This window comes from Crinia signifera, chromosome 11 (assembly GCF_055691185.1).
Source record: "Crinia signifera chromosome 11, ASM5569118v1, whole genome shotgun sequence".
NCBI lineage: Eukaryota > Metazoa > Chordata > Amphibia > Anura > Myobatrachidae > Crinia > Crinia signifera.
The window spans coordinates 90,804,334-90,826,274 of NC_139227.1; the positions used below are offsets into that span (position 1 = coordinate 90,804,334).

At 43.7% G+C, this 21,941-nt stretch overlaps 1 protein-coding gene across 2 annotated transcripts; it reads left to right on the forward strand.

Annotated features, from left to right (window-relative positions):
• Window positions 1–922: 922 nt before the first annotated feature.
• Window positions 923–21,544, forward strand: LOC146046427 (fatty acid desaturase 2-like). 2 transcript variants are annotated; one of them, XM_083165717.1, is made up of 13 exons: window positions 923–1,051; window positions 1,513–1,755; window positions 7,180–7,290; window positions 11,453–11,650; window positions 11,832–11,933; window positions 13,089–13,214; window positions 14,150–14,210; window positions 14,602–14,678; window positions 16,491–16,588; window positions 17,866–17,962; window positions 18,773–18,852; window positions 20,450–20,575; window positions 21,387–21,544. In XM_083165717.1, the coding sequence occupies exons 2-13, from the start codon at window positions 1,546–1,548 to the stop codon at window positions 21,436–21,438; spliced, it is 1,338 nt and encodes a 445-aa protein (XP_083021843.1). In that variant the 5' UTR covers window positions 923–1,051; window positions 1,513–1,545; the 3' UTR covers window positions 21,439–21,544. The 2 variants fall into 2 exon arrangements, with proteins under 2 accessions (XP_083021843.1, XP_083021844.1); XM_083165718.1 differs by having other exon boundaries at window positions 958–1,044.
• The last annotated feature ends 397 nt before the right edge of the window (window positions 21,545–21,941 follow it).

Sequence of the window (21,941 nt, forward strand, 5' to 3'; positions counted from 1 at the left end):
ACTGTATCTCTGTCATTGATGCAAAACCACTGACCATTGGTGACAAATCATTGCTGGTGGATGGCTGTCCCTACCGTTACTGAGCTGCATGCATTTTGCCATATGGCCAGCGCTATGCACCTGTTTTTGGGGGAGTTGAAGCTTGAACTTGCTAGATGCAAATTACACTGAACTCTACATCATCCCTATGACTCAACTATCCTCCTACAGTATGCAGTACAGATCTAAAGCCCTCAGTATGTACTGTACTGTACAGCTGCAATGACAGACACTTTCTAGCCTCTAGAGTGCAGGGTAATCTGTAATGTTGTTTCTGTGTTGCACTGTAGCATTACATGGTACCATTATGTATTTATAGTTTCTTATATAGCGCAGCATATTCCGCTACTCTCTGACTGATGGGTATCACTAGTTACTGTCTGGTGATAGATAAAGGCAGCAAATGTGAAGGAACACATCGCTCTCTATCGCCTCCTATCACCCCTGATTACCAATACATGATATGTCTCCTGTGCTCTCTTCCATCTCTGCAGCCACAATGTTTGCTTCCCATTCCTCCATCAGCATGTACCTCTCCCTACCTGTGACTCACACTCACTCCCCTGAGTGTCTCTTCCCTGCTCCCCATTCCTGTGACTTACAGTATGTGCCTCCATCACAGGTACCTCTCCCTACAGTATGTGCCTCCATCAGCATGTACCTCTCCCTACCTGTGACTCACACTCACTGAGTGTCCGTTCTGCCCTCTCCCTGCAGATGGGGTATTATTATCTCGCCCCCTCCCAGCTCAGGATTATTCCCTCACGTCCTCCAGCTTCGAAAGATCCTGCAGGGCCAATGGCGAGGAGGCTGCCCCCGGTGCCCGCTCACTGATTGGTCCCCTTCCTCTGCTGATTGCCCTGGAAACCCTAAACAGGGGAGAGGAGGGGAGAGGAGGATGCTCCGGGCGGGCGGGGGAGAGGGGGGAGTACATGTAGCCGGCTGCTGCTGCAGCATGATGTGACAGAGAGCGGCACAGGGAGCTCCGTGCATCACCCGTAGCAGGTGGAGGGTAAAGAGAGTCAACGGGAGTAGGAGGGGGGTAGTGGGGCACAGTCACTGGGGGAGGGGGGGGCAGGATAGTGGGGCACAGTCACTGGGGGGGGGGGGGGATAGTGGGGCACAGACACTGTTTTGTGAAGAGGGCAATGATAGAGGGAGTACAGTATTAGGGGTGCAGAGGGTATGGGGGCACAGTCACTGGGGGGGTGCAGGGGTAAACGGCACAGTCACAGGGGTGTGGGTGCAGGGGTAATGGGCACAGTCACAGGGGTGTGGGTGCAGAGGTAATGGGCACAGTCACAGGGGTGTGGGTGCAGGGGTAATGGGCACAGTCACAGGGGGTGCATGGGTAGGTGGCACAGTGACTGGCGGGTGCAGAGGGCAGGGCAGAGGGGCACAGACATGGAGGAAGGAGGGCACAGAGCATGAGCTGAGTGACAGGAGGATGTGACCATACTTTGTACCCCACAGGAGCCGGAGCGGTGCCCCCGGGCAGGACAAGGCATGGGTAAGGGGGCGCAGGACGGGGATGGCTGCAGCGCGGTGTGTGTGAAGCCGGAGCCGCGCTATGACTGGCAGGAGATCCAGAAACACAACACGAAGACGGACAAGTGGCTGGTGATAAACCGCAAGGTGTACAACATCAGCAGCTGGGTGCGGAGACACCCCGGGGGCCTGCGGGTCATCAGCCACTATGCGGGGGAAGACGCCTCGGTGAGTGCTGCCGGGGAGAGCCCACCCACTGCCTGTCTGCCTATCTATCTATCTGTCTGTCTATCTGTCTATCTATCTATCTATCTATCTATCTATCTATCTATCTATCTATCTATCTGTCTGTCTGTCTGTCTGTCTGTCTGTCTGTCTGTCACTCAATCTGTCTATCTACAGTATCTATCTACAGTATCTATCTATCTATCTATCTATCTATCTATCTATCTATCTATCTAACTATCTATCTCAGAGGCAGAACTCTGGGAGGCAATGGAGTCATCTGCCGCCGGGCTCCTGCTCCCAAGGGGGCACCTCTCCTCCACTGTGAGTTTGAATCAGTTAATTAAAAGCCGTTTATATCACTTCTGTGGCTGACTCCTAGCAGGACCATAGATGCCACACTCTCTTTTTTTCTAAACATAATATCCATAACATACATACATGCATACATACATACATATATTTATATAAGGTGGTGTGTATGTGTGTGTTGGGGGGCACCAATTTTTATCTTGCCTCCGGGCAACTGGGACGAACTTACGCCACTGATCTATCTATCTATCTATCTATCTATCTATCTATCTATCTATCTATCTATCTACTCTCTGTCTGTCTGTCTGTCTGTCTATATATCTATCATTAAACAATATCTATCTATCTATCTATCTATCTATCTATCTATCTATCTATCTATCTATCTATCTATCTATCTATCTATCTATCTATCTATCTCATCCATGATCTTATACACTAATGCAGCACAGATATACTGGTCCTCGCCTAGTGCAGTACATACTGTATGACATATTGGACTACTATGATAAATGTATGCAGATCTTTCCCTGACTATATTGGAACAATACTACTAGCTTATAAGCTGACAATCCCTTGTATAATATAATATACACGTGTAGTGCTGCACCCAGTACATGCAGTGACAGTACATTTGCAAGGCAAACTTCTGCGTACTTTACACAGTATGGGGATCATCTTTGTCATATTCTATAAACAAAAAAGTTTTGCACACAAAATAGGAATTTTTACTCTTATTATTGGGGTATTTATTAAAGCTTGGAGAGAGAGAGAAATTGTGAATAAATCAAATATTATAACACAGATGTGAGTTACTTTGTTTTTCCATAGCCCCAGGCTGCAATGTTGCAATACTAAAAATGACTTTGCTATATATAAAGATCAAGTAATCCTTTGAAATACAACTGTATAATAAGGCGTTTTGCTAAATAAAATGTATTTTTGGGGCAGAAATTACAGGCCAAAGATTATAGTGTTATAGTGTTCTGAAGGCAGACCAGTGCTGTGTAATTAGTAATGGCCACCGGTCATTATGGGTAATGACTGTAAAACATTCATGAGCTTGTCGGCATTGCTGACGCTAATCTTATAAAATCTGCATGAGTCTGGGATTTCCCTGCTTGCAGACACAATTCTGCTATTAGTGGCAGTGAGCAGCAATAATGTACTGTGTGTGGGAGAACCGAATTGCACTTGGTTTATTTCAGTTGGTCTTTTATGTTATGTATATTTTTATGTTATGTATATTTTTATGTTATGTATATTTATGTTATGTATATTTTTATGCTATGTATATATAAATGTGTGCGCATTTTTTTGTTTTTATGTATAATTTGCATTTTACAGTGTTTTTTTACAGTACAAATGAATATATATATACTATGTAATATGTATTAATATTAATTTTGGCAGCACGGACGATGTCATGGTTAGCATTATTACCTCACAGCGCTGAGGTCATGGGTTCTATTCCCACCATGGTCCTAACTGTGCGGAGTTTTTATATTCACCCCGTACTTTGTGTGGGTTTACTCCGGGTACTCCGGTTTCCTCCCACAATCCCAAAATTTACTAGTAGGTTAATTGGCTTCCAACAAAATTAACCCAAGAGCGCGGGGGTACATGTAATAGGGAATATAGATCGTAAGCTCCACTGGGGCAGAGACTGATGTGAGTGTTTAAATATTCTCTGTAAAGCGCTGCGGAATATGTGTGCGCTATATATATTTATTTACAGTTTCTTATATAGTGCAGCATATTCCGTTGCACTTTACAATGGGAAACAACAGTGATTAAACAAACTGGGTAGATACAAGCCGACATGGAGGTAGGAGGGCCCTGCTCGCAAGCTTACAATCTTTAGAATATATATAAATAACTGGTAATAATAAATATAATATCACACCAATTATACACCCACATACTGCTTCTGGGATGCATAAATGCATTTATATGCTAGTTTGTATACACATTAGTATATGTGAAACTGTAGGGGGTCTCTCAGTCCGCCTTGTCTAAGAGACAGCCTATGCTGTCGGTGTAATGGAGTGGCCTGACAGGGAAGTGCTTTGTACTCTGGCTAGATGAGGACAGCGCCGGCAGAGAGCTGCAACAGAGGTTACTTTAGTTCACTGTAGTACAAGCAACTGGCGGTCAGTATGTGGCAGGAAGAAGATTAGAGGAAAGCTTATTAAAACCAATAAAATATTTGGTACTTGTTTCCTAGAACGGCCACAATCGTGAGTGATCGTGGCTCTTAATTAAGGGACACGATCCTCACGATGTGGCCGATTTTTGACACTTTTTTCACTTTGATTGACAGAAATCGGGTCAATCGGTCGGTCGCGACCAATTAAAATCGGCCGCGATGCGACCGACCGATTGACCCGATTTTTCCATAGGCTTCAATGTTAAAAAATCTTTTAACATTGAAATCGGGAGGATCTTGTCGGTCTTGTGCCATTATAATGGCACAAGATGAGATGGACTTGATTAAGTCCATCTCACATAGGGAAAAATGTTAAAAAAGGTGAAATGGGCCAATATGACCCATTTCACATTTTTTATGTGCCCGCCATGACCCCACGATAGACGTCAACCCGAAGCGTGGCGAGCGCAGCGAGCCCGCGAGGGGCGGCGGTGCGCGTCCTCCGACCTTTTCATTCCCCTACTATCCACTAGGGCGTGGAGTGAGAATAGAATAGTGTGGCGAGCGCAGCGAGCCACCGAGCCCGAAGCGTGGCGAGCGCAGCGAGCCCCGCGAGGGGACGCGTATACCTGTGAAGTTAGACGCGTCCCCTCGCGGGGCTCGCTGCGCTCGCCACGCTTCGGGCTCGGTGGCTCGCTGCGCTCGCCACACTATTCTATTCTCACTCCACGCCCTAGTGGATAGTAGGGGAATGAAAAGGTCGGAGGACGCGCACCGCCGCCCCTCGCGGGCTCGCTGCGCTCGCCACGCTTCGGGTTGACGTCTATCGTGGGGTCTAGCCCACTTAGTAACATTTGTGGGGGCAATTGAAATTAATGAGGTGAAAAAAAAAAAAAATCGGGTGAAAAATCGGTCGATCGGATCGGTCGCATCGTATGCGACCAAATCGCATGCGATGCGATCGATCCGATTTTTTATCTTACGACCACAACGATCTAAATCGTTGTGGCCGTTCTAGGAAACAAGTACCAAATATTTAAATAGTACATTGTGCATAATCACATTACATAACAGATTACAACAGCGCTGAATAATTACAATAAATAGTGTGTTACAGCGTAATTGTCATTCATGCCGTTATTTAATAAATTAGTCCCCATGAATGCTCATTTACTATTTTATTAGATAGAGGATTAAATATCTATTTATTCATCATTGTCTAGATAGAAAAAAAACCAGAGATTTCCCCACCCCAAATAAATAAAAAATAAAAAAGTATCCACCCGCACACACTGACTTTAAGGGGGGGATTCAAAAGCTGGTCTCATGGGAATGGTCTGTAGTGGCTGGTGGGGAAGGAGTCCTGGTAATTGTCACCTGGGGTCTGCCATTGGCAAGTATGCAGGGAGATCACTGGGTTTTACTTTTTTAACTTTTGTCTGCATATTTTTGGCTTTTTTTTTTCCGTCCCCCACTCGCCTTCATAGGGGAACTAGCCTTCCACTGATGTACCTGGGGATCTAATACTGTTATGTCTGTTATGTTGTTAATACAGTGGTTAAGGATTTGTCAGATTTCCCATTTTTTGTAGTTATTATATTTTAGGTTTTATTCATTGCATGAAGCTCTCTGTATGGAAAGTGTTTTGTCTGATTAATAGGATTGGAAAACATTTCTCCATCCCAAAGCTGGTTCACCATTCAGTTATGTCTGTGATCCCCCCACACACATTTTTATTTAAATAACCTTTTGTACTCCTTTTTCCTTTATTTTATATATATATATTGTTCCTAAATATTTTGAGCTATATGACAATTGTTTTCTGACTTTATTGTGTTTGTCTGCCCAGCTCTTTCCTTTTGAATAAATAAAGTGTTTAAGAAAAAAACAAAAACATCTAATTTCTACTGCCAGTGTTCTGCAGAATGAGGCACTGCCAGTGTTCTGTAGATTGAGGCACTGCCAGTGTTCTGTAGAATGAGGCACTGCCAGTGTTCTGTAGAATGAGGCACTACCAGTGTTTTGCAGAATGAGGCACCATGCACTGCCAGTGTTCTGCAGAATGAGGCACTGCCAGTGTTCTGCAGACTGAGGCACCAGGCACTGCCAGTGTTCTGCAGAATGAGGCACTGCCAGTGTTCTGCAGAATGAGGCACCATCACTACAAGTGCTGTGCAGAATGAGGCACCACCACTTTCAGTGTTCTGCAGAATGAGGCACCGCGACTGCCAGAGTTCTGAATTTCCTGTGCTCCATCCCACTTTGGACCAGTAGTTGCATCTGTACTCCTGAGTTTTGTAAATCACCCCTCTATTTTAGCTGCATATATATTTTCCTGTGCATATAATCTACCCTAATGCAAGCACATACCTACTTACATATATAAAATTGTGATTTAAAAACATCTATCTATCTATCTATCTATCTATCTATCTATCTAATTCCCCATTGATTTATGAGTGTAATATTGAATACTGAATCTTTTTGCCCATTTGATATAGTATAGTAATATAAATAAGTTAGACCAATGGTTCCCAAACTTTCTTGAAACACAGTGGCCTAGAGTATCAGAATGTGTTACTTCGCACCTCTAGGTCCAAAGGTTTTTTTTTTAGAGAAATTCACAAATAAAGAAAAATGAACAGTGTTATATGTAACCCTGAGGGTCAGTGATATGATGAAGGACAGGGTTCGCTTCTGTCTGTCCACAGATTTCTGATTGGTTACAAGCACAGATTTCTGATTGGTCACAAGCACTGATTTTGCCTATTACATTGATCATAAATAATTTTAATTGGTCCTGGACCTCCAACCAGCCCACTGCACCCCTGCAAGTTCTCAGAAGCCCCCCAGGGTGCCACAGTACACCGTTTGGGAACCACTGCGTTTTAGTTACATGGCAATCACATGTTGTACATCAGCGTATGATGTTCCTCTGACACGTATGTTCTTTATTTCCCACCTAGGATGCTTTCCATGCTTTTCATCCAGACCTTTCCTTTGTGAGAAAGTTTCTAAAGCCACTCTGTATTGGGGAGCTGGCGGAGAACGAGCCCAGCCAGGACCGGGAGAAAAGTGTAAGCCTATCACCAGTTACTGTCACTGTTTGTGTATTATGCCGCAGTATACTCAGATCGGGGGACAAAGGAAGCCCCAGCACACAGATAACATGAGACCTATGCTTTAAAGGAAAATATTTGAAAGCCCTTCGCCTGATGCACAAGTGTGCCAATGTGAATTTGTAAGCTTTGGGCATCATTAGAGGCAACCGTGGGGCAAACCATCCAAACATGCACAGAGTGTGTCCTCCAATGTGAGAGATCCTGAGTTGGCCACCAGCTAAGAACCACGCCCATGACACACCCACAAGATGAGTCATTTCCATACATCTGTATAGCCACCTCCCTGTCACCACCCAGGAACACCTAATATGTGTCACACACTATGGGGTGTGTCACACACTATGGGGTCAATTTACTAAGATGGGAGATCTATTGAAGATGGGATTTTGGCTCATTGGGTGTGGAGTGCAAGGGGGGCACACACTGCCCACCCTCCATTTTTATGCTTACCTCTCCAGATTCACGCTTTGGCCGGTTCTGCAAAACCGCAGAAATCACTGAGAAAGTATCCATTTCCACCGGTGATGTCTTCGGGAACATGACACAGCCGCCATGTTCCCGGAGTCCTGCACTTGAGCAGTAAACTCAGGCAAAACCTTCTGCATACCTTCCAACTGTCCAGTTTTTTGGGATATTCACGCATCTCGCCCGGGGCCAGCAGTGTCCCATGGCAGCACGGGCGTCGGGAGTCCCCCCGTCACCCACGAATAGATGCTGTGAGCACAGTGTCTATTCCTGCAGCCAGAGGGGCTGGGCATGCCCCTACAGCGTCGAAAATCGGGCGTGGCCTCGCAGTAGTGCCGCGAGTACAGCTCATTCCCACTAGGCCACGCCCCCCAATATTCCCAACACTGTCCCTCCTCGCAGCACTCAAATGTTGGGAGGTATGCCTTCTGTTCTGCCAGAGAGGAGGGCCTGCACATCTCCTCTCTTAAACTGCGCATTGCTCAGTATTACAATATATGTACTAGTATGTGGATGGTATGTGGATGCACTAGTAGTGCATGCTACGGTGTAATATAATCTTGTTTCTCCATTATTGATGCAGGGTCATTGTACAAAGCCTAATAGCACTCTGGTTTCCTGTATTATTAATAACATTCTGCAGCTGACCGTTGCTGTAACACAATCTGTACTGCAAGTGATAACTGTGTAGCTTGTTCTTTGTCAGCAGGTACAAATGTCTTCTTGGGCATCGTTATACAGCCCAGTACTCTGTCCCATCTATAACGTATTCTAATAGCTGATGTTCTTCTGTATTGTGTCCAACAGCAATATATTGTGTGTCATCCCTGCTCTAAAAATACTCATCACCATTATTAGAAATATGTGCAGTGTAAAGTCAATATCCATTAGGAACGTGATAGAACAGAGGCAGAATCTTTACATTGATTTATTTCTGTCCTAGGCATACTTAGAACACAACATAGTATACATGCAAGTAAGATATTGAAATGACCAGAATTATAAAGGTTATTACGGTGTTAGATTATTTTAGAATTGGACTCAAATGCTAATAATACAGAAAAAAGAGAATCTCAATGTCACTGACAGTGGCGCTTTTAGAAATAATGATAAATATTTGATGAATATTTACTCCCCTGTATAAGTCTTTGTGGGATCCTTTTTTCCTCCACTTATGGGGTCATTCAGTCGGGTATATGAAAAATAAAACCACACAACAAGATCCTTGCGTAATATTGTTTGATATTACTTTTTGGAAATATGGGGTAAAAAATTCACCAATTCAGATGTACTATATTACGGAGGAGGCCCTCCTACATCAAATACTCACAGACAATCAATGAAAAGACAGCATATCTGTGAGATTCTTTTCTCCAATGTTAGGGTCGTTCAGTCGAGTATATGTAAAATACAAATATACAAATATCTTTGTGTAATACTGTTTAAACAAATTTTCCTGGGAATAAGAGATATATAATCCACCAATCAGGATATATTATATTGCGGAGGATGCCCTCCTATATCAATTACTCACGGAGTATCAATGTAAAAACAGCATATCTGGGGGGGTCTTTTTTTTCACCACTCCACTTCTTTAATTGTGGTCACTTTTGGAATAAAGTGCCCCTAGAAAAGTAGATGCCGTAGTCACCACTTTATATAAAGTATCTTTATTGTTAAAAAATTCTGGTACAAATATAGCAAAAAGGGTGGTGGGTGTACTTAGCTTTTGAAAGGTTAGGTCAGGTGAATTTCCAACAGATGGAATTTAGGAAATAATCGGGGCCCCGTTTTGGTTAATGTTTTGGCCGCGGGACCTTATTTTATAAGTGTCCCCCGGCTGTGACATTACCCTGCTGGCTGGTTGTGCCTGGGACTGGTTCTTGAAATACGGGGGACCCCTAGTCATTTTGTCCCCCGTATTTTGGGAACCAGCCCCGGACCTGGAGCCTGGGGCTGGTTGTTAAAAATCGGGGAACCCCTATTTGTCGGGTTCCCTGATTTTTAATTACCGGCTCCAGGCTCCGTCAGCCTGGTGCTGGTTTTGGCTGTGGGGGGGACCCCACGCCGTTTTTTTTCCCATTTATTTTTATTTTTTTATTTTTTTTACACCTTGCAGCCTGCACGGATCTGACTGATCCGTGCAGACTGCTACAAATAATTCGTATTAGCAGCCGTATATACGGCCGCTAATACGAATTCCTACGACATCGGTGGGTTACAAAGCAGTCGTATCTGACTGCTTTGTAAATGACCCTCCGGAACACGACTTTGCATACGACTGAAACAGTCGTATGCAGTTGTAGGGAAAATACTAATACGAAAAACTCGGTTTTTCATATTAGTAAATTTCCCCCTATAGGTTAATTATTATCAAATGAAATTGGCTGCCTCACCACAGTGTTCCCCAAGGGTTAAGGGACCAAAACAGATAGTATACAACACAATTGTGGTGTGGCGCCTAAATGTCCATACAGTAAATACAGGGAAGGAATCCCAGTTTTTTAACCCTTAGAGCGCCCACCCCCTCACATCATGTGACATCAGCTGCCCGCCCCATGCAAGTTTCGACCCGCCTGCGTTTGCGCTTTTTATTGTGCGCACCCACCGTTTTTGTGAGCACGCCCAGGAAAAGCTGAGCGTCCCCAGGTTCCAACCCCCAGTCCAGCCCCTGCCCACCCCGCTGTGTGTGACCGCCGCAGCGACTGCGATAGCCCTGCACATGCGTATATTCGCCTGTACACAGCAGCGCTGATAATAAATACTGAGACTGACTGTTATAACTTACATTACTCGATATTCAATTTATATTTACAGTGCACCATTGCTGTTCAGGTGGTAACTGAATGTTATAAAATGGGAGCAAGTACTGCAGTATAACAAAGCGAGTGGACCCTTAGGTCAACAGTAACTAGGTAGACAGTCAGTAGGTTGACCACTGATGGTCGACAGTAAAAATGCACTAGGACAAATGGTCAACATGGAATTCATCGACACATGAAAAGGTCAACATGAGTTTTTCACAGTTTTTGTAGTATCTATCAGTTTTTGTAGTATCTATGTTGACATGTGCTCCCCATTAGTGTAACGCGATCCCTTGCATGGCTTGATTGGCTAACACTATACCGTTCCCAGTTGTAGTCCATATGGATCTTTATGTATGAACAAGTTATCTGAATCGTGAAAAACTCACGTCAACCTTTTAATGTGTCGATCATTGCCATGTCAACCTTTTTCCTGTCGACCAATAGTGGTCGCCCTATTGACTGTCAACCTAATTACCGTCGACTAGGGAAGCCAATCCAGGGGCATTTTTTCGAACCCTGGATTCGGGATTGAAAAATGCGTAATCCCGGGATTGGCTTCCCTAATAAAAAAAAAAACACCCAGGCAGTGCGGCCGAGAGCTGGGCGGTTCGGAGGAGAGCGAGGTATTCAGCTGCCTGCGCAGCTTGACCTCTGACCATGTCACACTGCACAGAGCTACACAGCTGGGGTGGGAGAAGCCGGGCAACGTCTGGGAAACCAAATCCAAGGATTGGCCACCCTACTGTCAACCTAACAACCAGAACCAATGAACCAATGTTTATTTTCAGGAAAGGAGAAACTTTTGGAAGATTCAGTCTTAATATTGTGTTAACTCCCTGGCACAGGCTCAGCAGGTTGAAGACTTCAGAAAGCTACGGAAGACAGCAGAAGAAATGGGACTCTTCAACGCCAGTATGGTATTCTTCGGCCTCTACCTATCACACATCTTACTCCTGGAACTCCTTGCTTGGGCCACCGTCTTCTACCTTGGCATCGGCTGGATACCCACCATCATTACCATTCTGCTCCTCTCAATTTCTCAGGTTGTTTATCTCACCTCGAAACTACAACGTAACCTATTTATAACTGACTAGTTCATCCAATCAGGAGACAATGTGAAGTTGTAAACTTGATGAACTATAGTTTATTATATTGTCTCATATTTGGTATCATAATGCAACACATGGACCAATGTATTGATGGTAAACACTATTTTCACTTCAGGCCCAGGCTGGTTGGCTGCAGCATGATTTTGGACACCTGTCTGTCTTCAAAACATCAAAATGGAACCACATTGGTCATAAGTTTGTCATCGGCCACTTGAAGGTGCTGTCATACTTGGAATACTAACTGGGTGGGGAATGCATGACTGAATATGCCCATCATTTATTGCCGTTAACGTGCTCTTGTCCTATTCTGATTCCATAACTGATCAATATCCACTGCTTAATGTTAGGTGCTCTAATACTGCTACATTTAAGACCCTCAATACAGAGGCGGATTAAGCCTTCGGGGGGCCCGGGTCTCTTTAGACAGGGGGCGCCCTCCCACTTGCCATTACTAGCCGCAAATTGCATGGGAGAATATTACACTGTTTGTGTCTCTGTACATTACTCTGTAGGAACCTTACAGGCTCAGCATTGCCTCTGATTAAAAACCCTCCCATGAGGAGGCTGCTGCTGCTGTCTTCCATGGGCCAGAGAAGCATGTGATGAGCTCCATCAATCAGCTCAGCACAAGCTTCTCATTCACTGACCTCTTGTGCAAAGTCTCATGGGTCAACTCCCAGTAATGCACTGCATCCTCGTGCAGTCAGTGTGCCTTCACTCCCGATGCTCTTCACCATTAATCATTGTCACATTGGCAGATAGGCGAAGCTGCAGCACTACCCCACTCCCATGCACAAAACCTTTAGCCAAACATATAAGTTTAAAAAAAAAACATGCTGATCACAGGGGGCCCTAGATAGAGGGGGCCCAGGGGTACTGACCCCCTGATCTCCCCCCCCCCCCCCTAATCCGGCCCTGCCTTAACACAGATTTATGCATGTTTGTCCAATCTGCTCTAAAGGTCTTTGGAAAAATCCCCTATAGGTGAAAACCCCATGTTAATAGAGCATTTTTATTAGAACGATGATCTATACCACAGGTTCTCAAACTCGGTCCTCAGGACCCCACACAGTGCATGTTTTGCAGGTCTACCCACAGAATCACAAGTGAAATAATTTGCTCCACCTGTGAATCTTTTAAAACGTTTCAATGAGTAATGAGTGCACCTGTGTACTTGCCGGGTGATCTGGAAAGGTGAACTGTGTGGGGTCCTGAGGACCAAGTTTGAGAACCCCTGATCTATACTATATATTTTTCATGAGTAAATATTCTATAAACATAAATGATTTGCAAGCAGGGTGCTATGGGGGTGAGACCTACACACTGAGACTCGATCTTGCTTCCCAGCTCATATGGGTCCATCTGCCTGCAGGGAGCGTCAGCCAACTGGTGGAATCATCGGCATTTCCAGCACCACGCCAAGCCTAATATATTCAGTAAGGACCCTGATGTGAACATGGTGCACATTTTTGTGCTGGGAGACACTCAGCCCGTGGAGGTATGTGCCCTATGTCATTATGCATATTTACCAAGTGCAGAGATAAGCTGATGGTGGGATGTGATTGGATGTGAGCTGCAGCTAACCAATCACATGCAACCTTACATCCAAGCATGCCTTGAACACCCCTCTCTTTTCAATTGGCTGGAGCTATGTGTGACGGTATATGGCCACTAGGTCTACAGCAGGCACGTTGGCCCTCCAGATGTTTTGAAACTACACATCCCAGCATGCTTTGCAATAGTTTTAGCATTCTCTAATAGCAAAACTGTGGCAAAGCATGCTGGGATGTGTAGTTTCACAAGATCTGGAGGGCCAACGTTGGACATGCCTGGTCTACAGCATGATGGTCGACATGCATTTAGGTTGACATGCAGGAAGGTCAACATGACTGTAGGTCGACAGGGTCATTAGGTAGACACAAATTATTCGGTCGACATGGGAGATGTCGACAGTCAAAAAGTCGAGGTTTTTTACAATTTTTTGGAGCCGACATGTGCTGACAGGCGGTATTTCATGCCCTACCATCCACTAGGGTGTGGTGGGAGAATAAATAGTGTGCCTGAAGCATGGCGAGTGCTACGTGGTGCTAGTTTCAGTGTCCATGTCGACTGTGTAGAAATTCGTGACAAAACAAAATGTGAAAAACCCCATGTCGACCTTTTGACCGTTGACTTTCCCCATGTCAACATAATGCATGTGTCGACCTAATAACCCTGTCGACCTATCCCATGCCAACCTACAGTCATGTCGACCTTCCTGCATGTCGACCTTAATGCACGTGGACCTAATGGTGTTGACCTAATGCTTGTAGTCGATCCTGCTGTCTACCCAATGTTCCATACCCTGTGTGACAGTGTTTTATTTCAGTAATTACAGAGAATGAATACAATATGTATTATTAAGTGTTATTAATATTGTGCTCCTTTTCCTAGTATGGCAAGAAGAAGTTAAAGTTCCTGCCCTATAATTACCAACATCAGTATTTCTTTCTGAGTGAGTAATTATAATGAGATTCAATGTTTTACTACAGAGAGTGGATGAAATGTCATTAGGATAATAGTTTTCAGTATTATGTGAATGGTGATCAAGCAGATATTTTATAATGTAGCTCAGTTTTTCACTAAGGTTCCTGCACCCACAACCTCTCGCTGACACAGAAGACTCTATCTCGGTGCCAGAGCTTGTACCAGCTAAGGCAAAGGCCCTTTCCTTGCACAGCTCTTATAATTAGCTTAGTGGAGGAATAAAAGAGATCACAGATAAATATGGATAGATGATCAAGTGAGCACATACGCTGTAAATGACATGGTGATAATGAAAATGACCATTGGTTTAATATTCAACATCAATGCCCTCAGATGTAATGTTTCTTTTTTCTTTGTAGTTGGACCCCCACTTCTGATTCCTGTATACTTCACAGTCCAGATTATGAAGACGATGGTAGTTCGCAAAGATTGGGTTGTAAGTAACAGATAGCTCCCAGCACAATCCTGGTAAACAAATTACTGAATTCTCTTGGCCCCAACCTGGTGTATATACTACTAATGTCTCCTGGTGTATATACTGCTGATCTCTCCTGGTGTATATACTGCTGATCTCTCCTGGTGTATATACTGCTGATCTCTCCTGGTGTATATACTGCTGATCTCTCCTGGTGTATATACTGCTGATCTCTCCTGGTGTACATACTGCTGATCTCTCCTGGTGTATATACTGCTGATCTCTCCTGGTGTATATACTACTGATCTCTCCTGGTGTATATACTACTGATCTCTCCTGGTGTATATACTGCTGATCTCTCCTGGTGTATATACTGCTGATCTCTCCTGGTATATATACTACTGATCTCTCCTGTCATATATACTACTGTTCTCTCCAGGTGTATACTACTGATCTCTCCTGTCATATATATACTACTGATCTCTCCTGGCATATATACTACTGATCTCTCCTGGCGTATATACTACTGATCTCTCCTGGCGTATATATTACTGATCTCTCCTGGTGTATATACTACTGATCTTTCCTGGTGTATATACTGCTGATCTCTCCTGGCGTATATACTACTGATCTCTCCTGGTGTATATACTACTGATCTCTCCTGGTGTATATACTACTGTTCTCTCCTGGTGTATACTACTGTTCTCTCCTAGTGTATACTACTGATCTCTCCTCGTGTATACTACTGATCTCTCCTGGTGTATATACTAATGTTCTCTCCTGGTGTATATACTACTGATCTCTCCTCGTGTATACTACTGTTCTCTCCTGGTGTATATACTGCTGATCTCTCCTGGTGTATATACTGCTGATCTCTCCTGGTGTATATACTACTGATCTCTCCTGGTATATATACTACTGATCTCTCCTGGTGTATATACTACTGATCTCTCCTGGCGTATATACTACTGATCTCTCCTGTCATATATACTATTGATCTCTCCTAGTGTATATACTAATGATCTCTCCTGGTGTATATACTACTGTTCTCTCCTGTCATATATACTATTGATCTCTCCTAGTGTATATACTAATGATCTCTCCTGGCGTATATACTACTGATCTCTCCTGTCATATATACTACTGTTCTCTCCTAGTGTATACTACTGATCTCTCCTGTCATATATACTACTGTTCTCTCCAGGTGTATACTACTGATCTCTCCTGTCATATATACTACTGTTCTCTCCAGGTGTATACTACTGATCTCTCCTGTCATATATACTACTGTTCTCTCCAGGTGTATACTACTGATCTCTACTGTCATATATATACTGCTGATCTCTCCTGGCATATATACTACTGATCTTTCCTGGCGTATATATACTACTCTCTCCTGGTGTATATACTACTGATCTCTCCTGGTGTATATACTACTCTCTCCTGGTGTATATACTACTGATCTCTCCTGGTATATATACTACTGATCTCTCCTGGCGTATATACTACTGATCTCTCCTGGCGTATATACTACTGATCTCTCCTGGTGTATATACTACTGATCTCTCCTGGTGTATATACTGTTCTCCACTTGTGACCTTTAGTATGCGTGTACTGTCATTAGCAAACCTTCTGCACCAACCACACATGCTTAATATGGGAAAAATAATTGGTTCTCTCACTATGTACCAAAATAACTGCCTAGGGTCAGCTCTATAACACTGATTATAAATCTGTAGATCTCATAGGTTAAGTACATAAATAGTTTGTATATTATAAATGCATGAGTGTGTAACTTTTTTTCACACAATATTATTGTTTTGTGTCTTGCAGGATCTAGCTTGGTCAATGTCGTATTACATTCGGTTTTTCTTCACCTTTGTTCCATTCTTCGGAGTGTTGGGATCCATTGCCATACTTACTGTTGTCAGGTAGGTAGTTACTATAACCATGTCAGGTAGGCAGCCACTATGACTACTTCAGGTACGCAGCCACTATGACTACGTCAGGTACGCAGCCACTTTGACCATGTCAGGTACGCAGCCACTATGACCATGTCAGGTAGGCAGTCACTATAACCATGTCAGGTAGGCAGCCACTATGACTACGTCAGGTACGCAGCCACTATGACTACGTCAGGTACGCAGCCACTATGACCATGTCAGGCAGGCAGTCACTATGACCATGTCAGGTAGGTAGTTACTATAACCATGTCAGGTAGGCAGTCACTATGACTATGTTAGGTAGGCAGCCGCTATGACTATGTCAGGTAGGCAGTCACTATGACTATGTCAGGTAGGCAGCCACTATGACTATGTTAGGCAGGCAGCCACTATGACTATGTCAGGTACGCAGTCACTATGACCATGTCAGGTAGGCAGCCACTATGATTATATCAGGTAGGCAGCCACTATGACTATGTCAGGTAGGCAGTCACTATGACTATGTTAGGTAGGCAGCCACTATGACTATGTCAGGTAGGCAGCCACTATGATTACGTCAGGTAGGCAGTCACTATGACCATGTCAGGTAGGCAGTCACTATGACCATGTCAGGTAGGCAGTCACTATGACCATGTCAGGTAGGCAGTCACTATGACTACGCCAGGTAGGCAGTCACTATGACTACGTCAGGTAGGCAGTCACTATGACCATGTCAGGTAGGCAGTCACTATGACTACGTCAGTATGACCATGTCACTATGACCATGTCAGGTAGGCAGTCACTATGACTACGTCAGGTAGGCAGTCACTATGACCATGTCAGGTAGGCAGTCACTATGACCATGTCAGGTAGGCAGTCACTGTGATAAATCGCCAGGGGGAGGGGCGTTTGGCCGGGTGGTGATCACCTGTTCGCCAGGCTGTGATAACACACCCTAGCGAACAGGTCTGAATCAGGCCCAAAGTGCGGAGATAAATTTCCAGCCAATCAGCTCTCATATTTCAAACACAATATGTAACACAACAGTAGCTGATAGGTTAGTACTTTATCTCTCTCCAGTTACTCTGTCCAAGGTCAGATAAAACTGTCCCAAAATTTCCTCTGATGTGGTAATAACAAACCCCCGGATCTCACACAGATACAGCTCTATATAGTATCCTCTGGAGATCCTCCTTCTGTCAGGCACACATGATAGAGCGCCGCCCTGCTGGGAGGGCTTAGTATCACTTTTATACATTATGTATATTGTCATCTGTTCTTCACAGGTTTATTGAGTCTCATTGGTTTGTCTGGGTCACACAGATGAATCACATCCCAATGGAAATTGACCATGAGAAGTACAGAGACTGGCTCGGCAGTCAGGTAAGTGCCTTCTCCTTGTAGTGGCTAAGCACATGCATGGATGTGCATGAACCTCTTCCCCATACCCTTTCCCTAACTCAAAACATCTAATATCCATAATGATTTGTAGCAGATGGTGCTGTATTCTTTATAGAACAAATGTTCCTAGTGGGCACTTAAATGATGACATCACAACTTACCCATTATAAGCAATAACATTTTATTCCAAGGTGTTTATACATAGACTAAGATCAATTGTATATTCAGCACCATGAACAACGGTACAACTAATGTATAATGAATACAAATCTATTGACAGAAATGTAAAATATATTTTAATAGTCTCCTCACTATCTGTTAACCTATTGTGAAAAGGATCACATACATGGGGATACAAATGAAGACTTTTTATTTTATAAAGCAGGTTACAGCATACCAGGTTAATTCCATAGGCAAGTGTAGTTACAGGCAGCAGCATACAGCATAGAACTGACTCTTGCAACGGCTCCAGTGGTCCCTACCATAGCCCACACACCAGCCTATCGCTTGGGCAGCTGATCCACCATCAGGAACATTTACCCTTTGCTCTGGAAACACTTATATCAGGAGATCACAGGTGCTGCTGATTACCCAACCTTGATTCTGCTCCAAAACCTGGTCTGGATTCTCCACATTACTCTTATGTGGAGATGTGCTGTCTCTGCCACACTATATAAAAGCATTTGTCTTGTGGCCTTATCATTTACTTTGAGTATATTATACCCTAAATCCCATATGAGGGAGCCATGGTTAAAAAAGGAAAGTAACTTGTAAATCGGTTTGTTTCTACAGCTGGCTGCAACATGTAACATTGAACAATCCTTCTTCAATGACTGGTTCAGTGGGCACCTTAATTTTCAGATCGAACATCAGTGAGTATCACTCAATTATGATATGTTTGATGTCACTCCCTAAGGCCAGGGAACGTCTATCAACAATGATAAAGACCCAGACACAATAGTTTTTTATGGGTTTCCTTATGCATTTTGAATTGTAGCGCACTGACCGCACTGTACAGTAAATGTTGAACTAATACCATAATACCACAATAGCTGTACTGTTTGATTTTCAGATAATAACCAATAGAGACAATGTATTGAGAAAGTGTATTGTGAAGAGCAGAGGTTCCCAAACATGGTTCTCAAGGCACCCTAACATTCCAGGTTTTAAGTATATCAATGGCTGGGCATATACAGTATGGTGATATTAAATTGACTTAAGTACTAATTAAGTCACCTGTGCTCAAGTATGGTTATCCTCAAAGACTGGATAATTAGGTTGCCTTGAGGACCTAGTTTAAGAACCCCTGGTAAAGAGCTTCCTAGTATAATGCTAGTACACAGCTTCCTAGTGTGATGCTTAGTACACAGCTTCCTAGTATGATGCTTAGTACACAGCTTCCTAGTATGATGCGTAGTACACAGCTTCCTAGTATGATGAGTAGTACACAGCTTCCTAGTAAAATGCTTAGTACACAGCTTCCTAGTATGCTTCTTAGTATACAGCTTCCTAGTATAATGCTTAGTACACAGCTTCCTAGTATAATGCTTCTTAGTATACAGCTTCCTAGTATAATGCTTAGTACACAGCTTCCTAGTATAATGCTTAGTACACAGCTTCCTAGAATGATGCTTCTTAGTACACAGCTTCCTAGTATAATGCTTCTTAGTACACTGCTTCCTAGTATAATGCTTAGTACACAGCTTCCTAGTATAATGCTTAGGACACAGCTTCCTAGTATGATGCTTCTTAGTATACAGCTTCCTAGTATAATGCTTCTTAGTACACAGCTTCCTAGTATAATGCTTAGTACACAGCTTCCTAGTATGATGAGTAGTACACAGCTTCCTAGAATGATGAGTAGTACACAGCTTCCTAGTAAAATGCTTAGTACACAGCTTCCTAGTATGCTTCTTAGTATACAGCTTCCTAGTATAATGCTTAGTACACAGCTTCCTAGTATACTGCTTCTTAGTATACAGCTTCCTAGTATAATGCTTAGTACACAGCTTCCTAGTATAATGCTTCTTAGTACACTGCTTCCTAGTATAATGCTTAGTACACTGCTTCCTAGTATAATGCTTAGTACACAGCTTCCTAGTATAATGCTTAGTACACAGCTTCCTAGAATGATGCTTCTTAGTATACAGCTTCCTAGTATAATGCTTCTTAGTACACAGCTTCCTAGTATAATGCTTAGGACACAGCTTCCTAGCATGATGCGTCTTAGTATACAGCTTCCTAGTATAATGCTTCTTAGTACACAGATTCCTATTATAATGCTTCTTAATCACTGATCATCGTTGCCTGCAAATTGGCGCATCTGGATGTCGCCGGCAGGTTGGGGGATCTGAGTATCGCCAACACAGGTGTATGGGTCAGTTCTGCCCTGTATTTCATGACTTTATAATGTGTTGTTGGGATAGCATGATGTCCACATCCATTTCTTTCTCTCTTCCTATGTTGTAGTCTCTTCCCCACCATGCCTCGCCACAACTTTTGCAAGATTGCGCCACTTGTGCGCTCCTTGTGCAGCAAGTACAGTGTGACCTACGAGGAGAAAACGCTGTTCAACGCATTCCGGGACATTGTTGGGTTAGAACCATTTATTACCTGTTACCTTTCCATACCAGTCCAGCATGTTGCCTACATTGTACAGCTGGGTGCACACAACGTATCGTGCTGAGGCTGCTCTATTATGTACCTGGCCTAACTAAGTTACCTCTCTGACGGCTCCTAAGGTAGCCTACAGCCCGGTCAGATGTTATTCAATTGTGGTGGGGCAAATCTACAGACATGTTTTGCCAATGTCAGGTCACAGAACAAGGCTTCCGATTACAGTGCATGCTGCCTACCGGCAGCCATTTTTAATGAGTATACAGTTGCTGCAAAATAAATTAGTTCACAAAATGGCTGCCTCCGCTGGGTTCTATTTGAGGAGCCATCAAATAAGACATACCTGCCAACTGTCCCGCTTTCCGTGGGAACGTCCCATTTTTTGGGGGGACGTTTCCGCATCCCACCAGGGGCCGGAAGTGTCCCGCGGTGGGGGGGGGGGGGTCGCAGTTGTGAGTCTATTCATGCAACCAGAGGGGCTGGGGGCATGGCTAGAAGCTCACAGAGCCACTGGGCCATGCCCCCACAGCGGCAAATGGGGCGTGGCCTAGCGAAATAAAGCGAGTTGTAAGCCACTCCACCCCTTTCCGACAGGCCACACCCCCAAATTTCGAGAGTAAGTTGGGAGGTACGATTAAGAGCTTGCATGGTAGAACTGAAGATCATATAGTGGATAACCATCAAACTTCTTTTAAATGCACAGTGCTTTGAGTGTATAGTATTTGTTCCTCTCTCTGTATTCCTTTTACCTGTTTCAGAGCTGTTATTACAATCTGTTTCCTCTCTTCAGATCTCTGAGGAAGTCAGGTGAGCTGTGGCTGGACGCCTACCTCCACAAGTGACTCAACGCTGGATGACCTGTCCATGAGGATCACTGACTTTACGATAACACAGTTTACACCTAGAGCTGTTTTATATTTAGGTTTGTAATAAACTGCCTGAAATTAATGTCAGGGAGCTTTCTGTGTGATTAATACCTTCACTGCCAGGATGCTGTACATTCCATTGCAGTGCAATGCCTTGCAGATCTCCCCAAAACTAATGAGGTTCCTGAATGATTATATAGTATGTTTCAGCCTTAACAATGTCATAATACCCCAAGGTACTGTATGCACAGAACAAGGGCATTATTGCAACTTCTACTAATTCCTTTTTATCAATGCTGCAAATGTAATTTTTTTTTCTGCACTTGTTGACATAACTATTGTTAAACTGTACTTGACATTTCATTCCCACAATGCAGTTCAAGTGTTCTGTGCGGGATATTAGCATCATATCTCCAGACAGATTAAGGGGACCATTCATTAAGAATTGTATTTGGGCAGGATATGAGCACCCAGAATCG